Source organism: Vigna unguiculata, chromosome 3 (assembly GCF_004118075.2).
Source record: "Vigna unguiculata cultivar IT97K-499-35 chromosome 3, ASM411807v1, whole genome shotgun sequence".
NCBI classification, from domain to species: Eukaryota; Viridiplantae; Streptophyta; class Magnoliopsida; order Fabales; family Fabaceae; genus Vigna; species Vigna unguiculata.
Genome location: NC_040281.1, coordinates 27,311,627 through 27,324,159, shown reverse-complemented (window position 1 = coordinate 27,324,159; position 12,533 = coordinate 27,311,627). Strand labels below are relative to the sequence as shown.

The following is a 12,533-nucleotide window of genomic DNA, read 5'->3' as shown; positions in this document are numbered from 1 at the left end:
AAGAAGCAAAAGATTGGGGCAGTGGAAATTATCTAAGAAATTTGTTCGTCACAAAGATATTATCTAATACTATTAACAAACCACATGATCTATGGGAAAAAAAACTTAGAATTAGTTATCTGAGGACATATTATATAGGGAAAGAATAAAAGCTGCAAATCCAGGTATGTATTTTGTTATTTTGCAACTTCAACTATTAAGTTATTGCATTAAGGTAAATGTATCCTTAAATAAATTTATATACATGCAAAACTGCAATTATCACCTCATATATTGAGAAACCTAACCTTATTCCATATAGAAGAGCTGCTACAAACAAATAGAAGAAGCCTAAAACAATTCCCAACAATGCCATATCTAGATGGTTATGTTGTAGCTCATTATGGAAATAGATTGATCTACTTTGAACTAGACTACAATGTTGTCAATGAACAAAATGTATTACAGAAAAGTTATAATTCCATGTTAGGCAAAAAGTTCTTAGCTAAATTTGTTATAAAAGTTGAAAATACATGTATAGATTCTTTATTTATGAGTACATAAAATCCGAATAAACATTACTAGGTGAACAAAAGGAGATATTTGAAAGAGTGAACCAAGTTTTTATTAACAACATCAGAGGAATTTTTTTTTGTATGCCTATGGAGGAACAAGAAAAACTTTTATGTGGAGAACTTTATCTTCAGCATTACGATCTAAGGGAAAAATTGTACTAACTGTAGCATCAAGTGGTATAACATTTCTATCGTTGCCAGGAGGAAGAACAACACATTAAAAGTTTAGAATTCCAATTCCAACGATGGAAAACTCAATTTGTAACATAGAACAAGGTTCAAAGTATTACAGATATGAAATCATAACTACCATCAGTTTCAAAGTATTACGAATACACATACAAAGAACAGAAAAGAAAAATGTTACCTGAGAAAGAGCATAAATATACATTTGTATGATTTGTTGCATGACTTCATTCTCTCAGACATGAGTGACATAGTTAGTCCAAGAAAAAGTTGCATTATCATTTAAAACAAGACCAACCATCGTGGCCACCTAGACAATAATAATAAAGAATGCATTTATGGACTTAACTATTCTTCTTTTAACACTACCGCCAACTCAATTCATAAATTTATTTCATTTAGACAATCATAAATTGAATTTACAGATACAAACCACCACAAACAACAAATGTTTATCTACATAATCATAAATTACGTTAACAAATACAAATTGACTATATCCAGTATAAAATTTATTGAAATTAAGGGATTGCTTAAATAAAACCTTTATGTACATTCTAACATTATATTAATATAAAAACGATGTATTTGTATTCAAATATATAATCCTAATGTTAATATACGCAAATAATAAACATATCCATTTCGTTTGAAAATTTAAACGAAATATCGATAATTGTTCATTATTATAATAAATTAATTAACTTTTTGTTCTTTAAAATTAAATTTTATTGCAACCATTGATAAAATAATATTCAAGAAGTACATTTATGTAAACTGATTTTATGACTGATTACTTTAATTAAATAAAATTTTAAGTTTAGGAACATATGTCTTTATCCATTTAAATAAGCGTTTCCATACATACTAAAATACAACTGCAAACAAAAGAAATTGTTCTTGTGCGTAAACTGTACCAAAATATTACCACCACTGCATATGTTTAAGGTTACAACTTAAAGTTAAAAAACAACCTAAATTTTCTTAACTATGATTAAATTGTCTTCATGTTTCTGAACTTCTAACTTGATACAGTCACCAACGCATAAGTTATTCTCTGTGACAAATCTTTTTCATCCACAAGCCAGATAACATTCAGTTTGAGATCTTGCAGCCATCTGATTGAGCATTCCCAATACATTCCATTTCCATTTGATATAATATACTCTTTCTTAGATCTCGACAATGTAGTGGCAACGAAAGAAGCATTAAGATACTGGAATCAACATTAAAAATGTTATTAAAGAACTACACAATAAAATACATAATGAAATAAGAATACTGTTATTAAAGAAAACACAAACAAATACCAGGGAAGATGCACCAACATCATAATGACTCAAACATTTAACTAAAGAAAGATCACCCCCTTGGTCAACACCATATGCAACAATATTGGCAGTACCAGAAGAAGAACCGACATTTGTACTATAATCAATCTTAATTCCTTCTAACGAAAACAACCTATACAAGAAAACATTCTGGGAAAACATAATTCAGATACAAGCAAATGATAGACTGTATTCACAAAAGTAGACAATATTAGATTGAAATTAAAAAATATTACTAACACAGAACAAGATTAATAAAGGTTTGGGAGTTCACCACTATGGGACATAGCTTCACCCGAAAAGAAGACAAGAATCTAGACCACACTAAATCTTCCTCTGCAATGTAACTATTTCCTAACCCTGGGTATTCGATCTTAATCCACTATGTGTCAAAAATTTTGAGTCAGAAATATCTATCACCACAGAACAAAGTACAAATATAGTGCAAATCTTCCAATTCATAAAATTCTTCAAAATCATATGGTATGCGAAAAATTCCCTTTTTAATCAAGCCCTCTTCAAACTCTAAGTTCAAAACATTCCTCATCGAGTTTGTGAAAAGTTAAATATTACTTACATCACCCGAATATAGCAGAAAGATAGAGTTCTAAAATAAGTTTTTAAAATTGAATCTGCAAGAAGATGACATCTTCGTCCACGAGCATACCAACGTACCAAAGAAGTGCAAAAGACATTCACACTGAACCTTAAAGTGAAAACGAAAAGTCTATTGTTATTATGAATATAAAACGATCTACAACCTAAAAAAAGTCTAACAGTATATTAATTACCAACTTAAATATGTATTAAATAAATTTGTATTAAAGCTTTTACAAACAATAATAAAGGAAGAAAACAGCACCCGTGCCTAAGCACGGGTATAGCACAAATTTTCTCTCTAAAAAGTTTTATAATTTATTTTTAATACAATTAGTTGGGAAAGTAATAAAGAAATATAAAAAGAATAAATGACGTAATTTTTTTGAAAGAAAAAAAAAATGACGCAAAGTGGATCGGAAAACATAAATGAACATTGTTGTGTTGTCTGAGCTTCAGCTCGTAAAACCTAAATAAATCACTGCCTTTGGAAAACGACTGCGTAACCTCTTCCTCAGCGTAACTGTTCCAGCAACATCGGTATCGCACTTTTCATCTCCTTCTCCAATTTCTACTCTTTCTTTAGTTAATTCAATCTCTGATCCATCAATATCAACAATTTCATCATAATTATAACCATCTCTAGTATTATTTTTTCTCCTTTTTTTTTTCTTTTGTATTGTTACTGTCGAAATTATCATGCAATTGCCGAACGGTTTCGATTCTGTTTTCTATAATGGATTTATTTTTCTCGATTTCGATCAGGGGTTTGAGTTTCACGCGAATGATTTTTTTTTTTTTTTTGTAAAGAAATCCTGCGTTTTAGATTGTACGAGCCTGTAATTAATTCTAATGCAGCCATTGAGAAAGGGAGAAAAAAATAGTTAGAGAAAAAAAGTGTTTTTGAACTTTCTAAACTTGATTTGAGTATACAATAAAATTTTACTCGATTCAGTTATTAATCTTGTTTGCTGAATTTAATTTGACTGGTTATTGCAGAAGGATTCAAGTGAAAGGGGGTGATGGCAGACAATTCGCAAGGTTCGTCATATTGGGAAGGTTACAAGGAGTTTTGGTCAGAGAGGTTTTCCTTTTTGGGAAACTACTCAAAGTTCATCAAGCGTGATAAACCCATCCCTTCCTGGTCCAGCTCTGACGTCGAGGAGTTTATTGCTTCTGATCCTGTTCATGGACCCGTTGTAATGTTTTTCTCAATTTATCATCTACATTTGCGTCCTTTAGTTTTTCGTGTTCGTTGCCTTGTTATGTTGAATGTTTACATCGTCTTCTGAGTTTCTAGATCATAACCTAAAGTTTCTATGATATTTATTTATATTTTTAGTCTTGGATGTTTAGTCGGGTGCTCTTTGCTATTGTTGTTGTTGTTGAGTGAGTTCTCTCAATTGTGCCTGGTTACTTTTAGTTTGGAATTTTATCATCTGGCGCACTGCATGTTTTAGTTTGATTCCTGATGTGGTATTTCTTGCAATTGTGGATCATAATTCTAAACCCAGCTTACAATCAATGATAACGGCACTGTTAGGCATTGACAGATTCGATAGTTACATTTCAACTATAGGAAGCTAGCTATTGTGTTTGTTCGATGGGTTCAACTTTCTTGTAGTTGAGGAAATAATTACCTTTTTATGCCACTTAAAAAAATTATGATTTTCCTTGAAATAATTGTTACCAAATACCTCAATGAATTCTGGTTTCTTTTGAAGTTATTAGGATACTCAATTTGTAATATAGGAAGCTAGTTAGTGTGTGTTTGTCCGATTGGTTCAACTTTCTTGTAATATACTCAATTTTGAGTTGGGCATTAAACTAACCATGTTTTTCTAAAGTTTTGTCCTTTCAATATGTTAGAGTTCTTTTATCAACAGATATTATTACGATGGTCATCTCTTTCCAATCATTAGTTGGTTCTGCTAGTATGCATTATTGTCATAATAGCATCATTCGCTAGACATAGCATTTGTCTATACATGATTGGTTTTGATTCTTATGAACTGAAGTGATCAAAGAGCTGGATGTGTTTCCAACGCAACTGGTGAGGTGATCCCCTTGAAACAACCTAAATTGAGGTGTTATTTCACCAGCAACTCTAATGTGGCATCAATACCTACTATTTTGCATTCTCATATCATCCATGTTCTGCTAGGTTGGCTGTGCCACTTTGCAATCTTCAGTAGTTTTGTCACAACTATATAATCATTTAAGTTCCCTGACTTACACAAATAATCTTTGATGATATGTTAAATGGAATCACTCAAACAATCAATGGCCGTGACACTTTTAGGCATAGACAGATTTAATCATCACTATTGCATGTAGTTATAGAAAAAACTATAGTTTCCTTTTAAGTTATTGGGATGTGGGATGCTTCATTCTAATCTATCCAATCTTGAGTTGGTCATGTTAGGAATCCAAGTATGAGTTGAAAGCCCCACATTGAGAAAAAATAAAAAAGTTGAGTGACTTATAAGGAAAACAAGACCCACAAACATTAAGCCTTAAAAGTTTTATGTTGGAAGTGGTGTCAGGTTTATTAAATGGGGAACTCATACTTCAGAGATAGTCAATCTCTCCGGTCTATTCTAGTAAAAAATTCTAACAGTGATATTAGAGTCAATGATTTCTCTTGGTGCCCAGCTCAGGCAAAAACAAGTATGTCTCATTGTGGTAAGACCCAATTGTTAGGGTTAGTGAAAGTCTATTGAGATAAAGGAGTGGGACAAGTATATCCTACCGTGGTAGAAACTTGTAGTAAAAACCCAACTCAGTTGTTGTGGGAGAGACGGTTAGGAATCCAACTGAATTGAAAGTACAACATTGAGTAGAAATGATAAAGATAAGTGGTATATTAGAAAAACAAGACCCACTAAGCCTTTAAGGTTTTATGTTGGAAGTGATGTTAGCTCTCTTACATCAAGGGCAATTCATACCTTAGAGGTGGTCAATCTCCCAAGTCTCAGTAAAATTTTTTCAACATGCCATTAACTTTCTTTTTCAAATGTTTGCTCTTTCAACATAGTAGAGTTTTCCATCAGTGGATGCCCTCTAGACATTAGTGTGGTGGTAATCGTGTTTCAGCATTCATCGATTTTGCTAATATGCGTTGTTGTCATAATGTCATCACTTACCAGACATGACAAGATTTATCTACCTTTGGGTGTTTGTGATGAATGTCCAAAAGTGTTTCTCTTGAAACCTTGACCCTCCCCAAAAGAGGAAAATGGATATTGTATAAAAGATACCATGATGGACAAATTATATTTTTCCGTTTCATATGTCATTGTTTATGTTGGAGCTCATTAAATAAATGGCAAATGATGGCAAATCTTTGTTCTAACCCCTTTCTATTTATAGCATCGACACTGGCTGTTTAACTGTTTGTCTCTGTTATCATTTCCTGCATTTTCTAAAATATGAACATTTCACCTACTAGAGTACAAGGTTGATTGAGTTTTTACTTCAAGATAGCTATGATCTGAAGTCCTTTTTCCCATTTCAGCTGAAAAGTGCCAGGGATGCAGTGCAATTTGGCATCGGAGGAAGTGCTTTGGGAGCATTATTTACTGCTGGCTATGCATGGAAATATTCAAGGAGTTTACATGGTAACCTACCATTTGTCATACTACTGAAATTTTTTTCTACTTCACTGTGCTTTTGGATAGCTCATAATTTGGCATATCATATTGTAAGCAAAAGCAGGCGATTCCTACTCATTTTGACACTTAATATGTTTTACACTCTAAATTTGTATTATAATATTTTGTAATATTTATGTAGGTTTTTTGTGATAAAAGTAGTATGGAACTGTTTCATATACATGGTTAATCTTTTCCATTTGCCCACAATATTTGAACAGGCGCTGGATTGTCATTTTTAGCCGGAGGTATATTTGGTTGGACTTTTGGACATGAAATCGCAAATCATGCCCTTCAACTTTACAGGGTAGACACATTGGCTGCTGAAGTGAAGTTTCTGGAGTGGTGGAATAAGAAGAGTGGAGGGTATTAAAAACTGTTGGCTTCAAGGAAATAATGCCAACACTTGTCATCGTTTCTGAAAAAATGAAGAATATTTATCCGTGTTGTCAGTACGTTTTATGTTCACTGAATAAGTATGTTGGAGTGGCATAGGTTAAGTTTTAAAATTGATGCATCATCGCGAGACAAATTGTGACCTGTGCAATTCTTTCTCTGTATTGTGCTGTTCTTCGTTAGTCTGGTTTTTTAATAATAGTTGGGCACTTGGGCTAGAGGTCATATAAGAGCTGGCAATTTCATATTGTTCCACTTCTGGGACAATCGCACATGCTCTGAGAGCAGTTATAGTTGGAGTCAAAATTAAGTTTCCCGTTAGAATTGTACTGCTTTGTAATTGATTTCTTCGTTTTCCTTTACCATCTACTACCCCTTGGCTTATTATGAAATGTCTGTTAAGCGTCCCTTTCAGATTAGAGTTTGTATATTAGATAATTTTGATTTTAGTTATAAATGAACTTGAGTAAATTAGTTCATGTTTGAAAATATTTATTTCGACAATAGCTTTTTGTATAGTTAGGTGGTGTTGATAAAAAATACTTTTGGGTGTAAAATTACAAAACATGAATATAGTATCAAATGAAAGTGGTATTTTTGTTAATACTTGTACATGAAAATTTTATAAATGAAAAGTTTAAGAAATCTGTTTTCATTAGAATCAAGTTTAGAGCTGTCTATGTACGACATTTGAAGTAAAACACGTCTCGACCAAGGCACCTTAAATCGGTTTTTCATTTCTGTCTATCTTTTCTTGTTCTCATCTGCTCTATGCTTGCTTTCCAACTGATAATAATGGATTTTATGCTCAAAATCTCAGCACAAGTGATCTAAGAGTGGAAAAATTAAAAGTTGTCCTTTGTATTGTAACACTGGTCATCTTTCATGATATCTCTCTCGTCTCTTTATTTCATCCTTAGAAGACTGTTTCGGACCATATGCCATTTTTTTTCACTTTGGTTGGTAGTTTCATTTATTAACCATAGCTGCTTTTTATACCATTTTAATACACCAAACTTATCGTCTTTTAAAAATTCATTTTACCATTATTTTTTTTATCAACATGAAAATATGTTGCGTAAAATCACAATACGAAAAATGAACACTTATATATCAAATGGTGTAGTTAACTTGTAAGGTGATTGTTTGCTCAATTTTTATTTTGCTGTAATTCGAATTTTAATTAACAAAGATCATAAAGGTCACTGTAAAAGTTTTGACATTCCTTTGAAGCTTCATTTCTCTGTAAAACTTCAAAGTGACATCATTATGGGATAGCAACTTGTTTCAAAAGTTATTTGCTTAGTTATTCAGATATATGGTTCTTTTTGAGGATTTGCAATGGCTTTTCGAGAGGAAGAACCGCACTTGAATTAACCAGAGCCAGTGGAACATTTATAATACAGAAGAAACAACTGATCCTATGGGGTTGGTTGGAGGGACTGTGCTTGCCTAATCAATGGTTGTAGAGCATGTCACTATTATTGTTTTTAGTATTATTAAACAGATTGTGAGTGATTACGATGTTCATTTTGTTTTGTTTTCCTTGGTGGTCATTGCTTCATCACAAACCAAAAAGAGGGGACATCAACCACTTACGTGATTTGATTATATTTTCATGTATTTCTATAAAAGCATGATTATGATGTAGGAAGAACAAAAGAGAAGTAGCTAAAGAGTTCTACAATCGGGCACTTGGGGTGCTCTTGTTCCAAGCTACATTCGAGGCTTTTGATGCTGCACTAAGGTTTCAGATGATAATGCCATGCTAAGGAAAGAAATTGACACGTGGAGACACCCTAGTGAGCCACCTAAGGTAAACGTACAATTGAAATAACGAAAACAAGTTTGCATTCCAAGAAAAGAATGAAAAATGGCTACAACTATAGGCAAGCTTTTAATCATGGTGACAGTTATTTTCGCCGTTGCCCCTTAAAATTCAGGAGGGCCATGAGCAATAGTGATTTTGACTTAACACTCCATGATTACAGTTGAGACAAAACACAGACAACAGAGAACATACGATGAAATAGAAAACCGACAATCTTACTTACCACCCAACATTATAATTGAACGCAGTAAACAACAAACAATTTTTCCAATTCTAACTCGGTCAAGCACTAGCTGAAATTATTAAGAGATGGGACCCCTTCTTGGAATATGTCGCGTTGGTGATTGGACTTACAATCAAAATTGATAAAAAGCGAAACTACTGCTGCCATCATAATTGTCTGAAGGAAGCAATTTTAAATCAGAATGTTGAGTTCCTCAGGACCATGACGATGCAAAAATTCTGGGTGGGATTTGTCTGCAAATTGGCCTTGCATATTTTATTACGCCCCAAAAGAAAAAGAATTGTTTTTTTTTTCACATGGGGGTGGTGGGTCAGCTAGAGAATTTGAGGGGTTCATGTGCAGAACCACCTTCACTGATGTCAAAGAGCTAGACCAATCCCCATATCATGTTCTGATAAGGCTGAAGTTTTATTGTCCCCTTTAAAATAGAAAAAAAAAAAAAAAAAAACTGATAAAGGCACCTTTGGAAAAGGGGTCGGCAATGACCCTATGCTGACGGTTATTTGGCCAGGGAATAAAGCAGGACCGTCCTATTGTCCGCATGAGGATAATAAAAGAGGCAAACAAAGCCTTAACTTTGTGAACTTTAATTGGATTTTCATTATATCATATTTGTGATGAGCTTTGTACTGTGATAAAATACACAAGTTGATGAAAGAGGGAAAGCAGAGAAAAGAATGGTGTATCAGGAATTACTTTTACATTTATATATTTATATATACAAACCAGAACAGTCATGGATTCCACGTCCCATATCAGAGGGCTTTTCTTAGCATCCAATTAGACGACACACAAGACAGACATGTCTTACAGCCTCGTACCTTTTCCTCAAGCACCAACTTACACAATTTTTTCTCTTCTTTGGACCGGACGAATGAAATCAAATAAATTGTACAAAATCAGCAATATACAAACACATTTCCTATCTAGCAAATTCGAGATGTGATCATGTTAGACATACTGTGAACTTTGAAGTCTCAACTATATTGAAAATCTCAAATTTCCTATTTGACAATTCAGGTAATAAAAGAATGATGTGGCTTTTGGACCTTATCTGTCAAAAACAAGCTCAACCTAACGTCAGCGCCACATGGTTGTTGCTGGAATGTGACTAGTGGTGGGGTAAGTTGGTGAAAGTGCAGCCACAGTGAAAGGTGATGATCTTCCAAATGAGTTGAACTCTTCGCCGTGATGCAGATTTTGTTGCCCCATTGTTAAGAAAGTGTGTGTGTTGCTCCTGATTTCTGCAAAATAGGTACCTTTAATATAGATCATACTAGAGATACTCCATTTTGCAACTTGAAGGTTGTAAAATCCCAACTTTTCGTTATTTTGATATATACACATGAATCACTCCATAAGAATGTAATAATATTCTTCTCAAACAAAGCCACAAAGGGCTGAAGTCAGCAAACACACAAACACCCAGAAGAACAAGCTTTGAAATTCCTTTGATCCTGCCTGCTTCAATGTAAAATTTGATTTTTTTAGAGAAGGAAAAAAAAAATAAAAGAAAAAGATAAAAGAAGATAATAGATTGACACTCATGAGAATGCGCCAACTACTAACTACCTACTAAAAACGAAAACACGAAAGTAGCAAATTTGAAAATGTTCTGCTAAAATATGTGATTATGAATTTGACTATCTGACATTATATACAAAACCCCTTTTAAACTGATACACTTCTTCCAATTGTGTAAACCACATTTTCATTTTCTTTCATAAAGAAAAGACTGGTTTAATTTTTACCTTTGTGTTAGTTGCAGAGGAGGTAAGAGAAATTGAAGTGGATGAAGTGGATGAGGCTGCAAAAGCAGACAACCCTACATTGTAAGTCATGGTTTCATCAGGCTGAAACAGGCCATAGTTCCTTTCTGAGGTTGCTCCTGTCTTCATGTCTTCATTAAACAAAGCAAAAAAGTATGCTTCCAACCTCATTCTTGGACTCAGAGGTGTTCCTTCATTTGCCATTTGCCTTCTCAGCAAATTCCTGTTATAAGTCTGAGCATTCTGCAGTGTGGCACCAACCTCATTAGGGTCTCCTTTGGAAGGCCAACCAGTCTCAGAGACCCTTACCTCAATCCCACTAAAGTTCAATCTAGCAATGGCAAATGTGACTGCATCTACCTGAGCATAAAGCATGTTATCATAGTGTAGGTTGGTGTTGGGGTCAACCATTCCTTCATTAGGATTAAATAATACATAGTCCAATGGAATCCTATTAGGGTCATCCTTGTAAGCAAAGTAAGGATAAGCATTTATCCAAAAGGGTGCCTTAGTGGTGGACAAGAAGCTCAAAAACTGGGACATTACCCCAGAGATCTCACTTTTGAAACTTCCAGCTGAAGGAGGGTAAGATTCCTGAAGTACTTCTAAGGAACTTGGTGTTGAAACGTGGATGTTAGAGTCTATGCCTAGCCGAACTAGAGCATTGTGAATGTTAACCACTGCAGGAACTAGATACTGAATAAAAGTGGTGTCACCATTAGTGAATAACTCATTCCCTACTTGAATCCCTGTGATCTTTGTGTTTGGAAGGTACGGTTTGATATGGCCATTCACCCATTGAAGGGCTTGTTGGGGGTCATTTAACTGGATTAGCATTTCATTTTCTACTGTCACAATGACCTCAACGTTTGATTTAGAAAAAGCACTCAAAATCTCTGGATTCGTGTCATAAATTCTTGTTTTTGTGACTTTAAGGTTGCTGAAGAGTTCAAGAACTTTGTCGGGTGACGGCAAATTGTTAGCCACTTGGCCATAGTTGATTCCAAATGATGCAACACGTCCAAAAAATCCAATATCTGCGGTTGCAAAAAATCAGCAAAATTCGTTACCACCTTAGGAATGCTGAAAAAACAAAAAAACTAAAAACATGCAATGCATAAAAAGCAGAAAAGAAAGCAAAACTGCATGAAACAAAGAAGGCACCTGCAGAGAAAAACAATGTCAGAAACATATATCTGATCGCCATTCTTGGGAAAAATGCTGCCATTGTGAATAAGATTGATACAATGAGATTGAAGAGTTTCAAAATGAGTCAGATATGATTGGTGATAATAACATAGAACTATCTTGAGCAAGGTTTATTCCTCTCTTTCCTTGTTGGAGAATTTTGGAGGCAACACAGAGGGAGAAAAAAAATGAGAGGATTTATGTATGGTTTCCTTAGTGATAAGGGGTTTTCAATTTCCTTAGGTTGTCCTTGTATTTATATTGTTTTGGGCAGGGTTGTCTGTTTTCAAGCCACGCCAACTTCCAAGTCAAGTTGCGAATTCTCGTAAATACTCTTTAACCAAGTCGCTTTCTTCAACCAAAAGCAAAAACAAATTCCACTACCTGGTAAAATACTATAGGCTAGGCTAGCCATCGCAGCAGGATCCGAAGGTTAGGTGAAATACTAATGATTTTGTATTAGTAACCATGCTTCCATGCATTTTCGCAAAATACATCACCTCACTATTATGGCATACTTTACTTGAATCAAATAGTCCAAGTGTTGACCATCCAATTAGCAGTTAGAAATTTTCTTAGTTCGCACCACAACAATAAACGTCTTTTCAATTAATTATCATCAAATAATTAGGAACATACATACAATATAAAATACAATTAAGATATCACATTTTAGAGTGAATGAACAATTTTGAATGCTGATATCGTAAGTTTTAATACACTATTTTTCAATCAAATAGATAATTCTCATCTTTCAAATTGTAAAAGTAAAAGATGAGTCTAA

General features: G+C 33.9%; 2 protein-coding genes across 5 annotated transcripts; one reads left to right on the top strand and one right to left on the bottom strand.

Moving 5' to 3' along the window:
• The first annotated feature begins 3,055 nt into the window (after positions 1 to 3,055).
• LOC114179574 (succinate dehydrogenase subunit 6, mitochondrial) lies at positions 3,056 to 7,188 on the top strand. 2 transcript variants are annotated; one of them, XM_028065964.1, is made up of 4 exons: positions 3,056 to 3,208; positions 3,668 to 3,867; positions 6,186 to 6,288; positions 6,543 to 7,188. In XM_028065964.1, the coding sequence occupies exons 2-4, from the start codon at positions 3,691 to 3,693 to the stop codon at positions 6,692 to 6,694; spliced, it is 432 nt and encodes a 143-aa protein (XP_027921765.1). In that variant the 5' UTR covers positions 3,056 to 3,208; positions 3,668 to 3,690; the 3' UTR covers positions 6,695 to 7,188. The 2 variants fall into 2 exon arrangements, with proteins under 2 accessions (XP_027921765.1, XP_027921766.1); XM_028065965.1 differs by lacking the exon at positions 3,056 to 3,208 and adding an exon at positions 3,236 to 3,313.
• Positions 7,189 to 9,420: 2,232 nt separating this feature from the next.
• LOC114177023 (glucan endo-1,3-beta-glucosidase 14-like) lies at positions 9,421 to 11,965 on the bottom strand. Of its 3 annotated transcripts, none has more exons than XM_028062248.1 (3): positions 11,726 to 11,965; positions 10,544 to 11,598; positions 9,421 to 10,036 (listed from the first exon to the last, which is right to left on the bottom strand). In XM_028062248.1, exons 1-3 carry the CDS (start codon positions 11,787 to 11,789, stop codon positions 10,007 to 10,009), a joined length of 1,149 nt encoding a protein of 382 aa, XP_027918049.1. In that variant the 5' UTR covers positions 11,790 to 11,965; the 3' UTR covers positions 9,421 to 10,006. The 3 variants fall into 3 exon arrangements, with proteins under 3 accessions (XP_027918049.1, XP_027918046.1, XP_027918047.1); XM_028062245.1 differs by lacking the exon at positions 9,421 to 10,036 and adding an exon at positions 10,143 to 10,256; XM_028062246.1 differs by lacking the exon at positions 9,421 to 10,036 and adding an exon at positions 10,143 to 10,253.
• Between the last annotated feature and the right edge of the window lie 568 nt (positions 11,966 to 12,533).

Coding starts and splice junctions, on each gene's coding strand:
- LOC114179574 (XM_028065964.1), top strand. CDS start 3,691: ATGGCAGACAATTCGCAAGGTTCGTCATATTGGGAAGGTTACAAGGAG. Junction 3,868..6,185: donor ATCCTGTTCATGGACCCGTT/GTAATGTTTTTC, acceptor TTCCCATTTCAG/CTGAAAAGTGCCAGGGATGC. Junction 6,289..6,542: donor ATATTCAAGGAGTTTACATG/GTAACCTACCAT, acceptor ATATTTGAACAG/GCGCTGGATTGTCATTTTTA.
- LOC114177023 (XM_028062245.1), bottom strand. CDS start 11,789: ATGGCAGCATTTTTCCCAAGAATGGCGATCAGATATATGTTTCTGACA. Junction 11,599..11,725: donor GACATTGTTTTTCTCTGCAG/GTGCCTTCTTTG, acceptor TTGCAACCGCAG/ATATTGGATTTTTTGGACGT. Junction 10,257..10,543: donor CCTCTGCAACTAACACAAAG/GTAAAAATTAAA, acceptor TTTACATTGAAG/CAGGCAGGATCAAAGGAATT.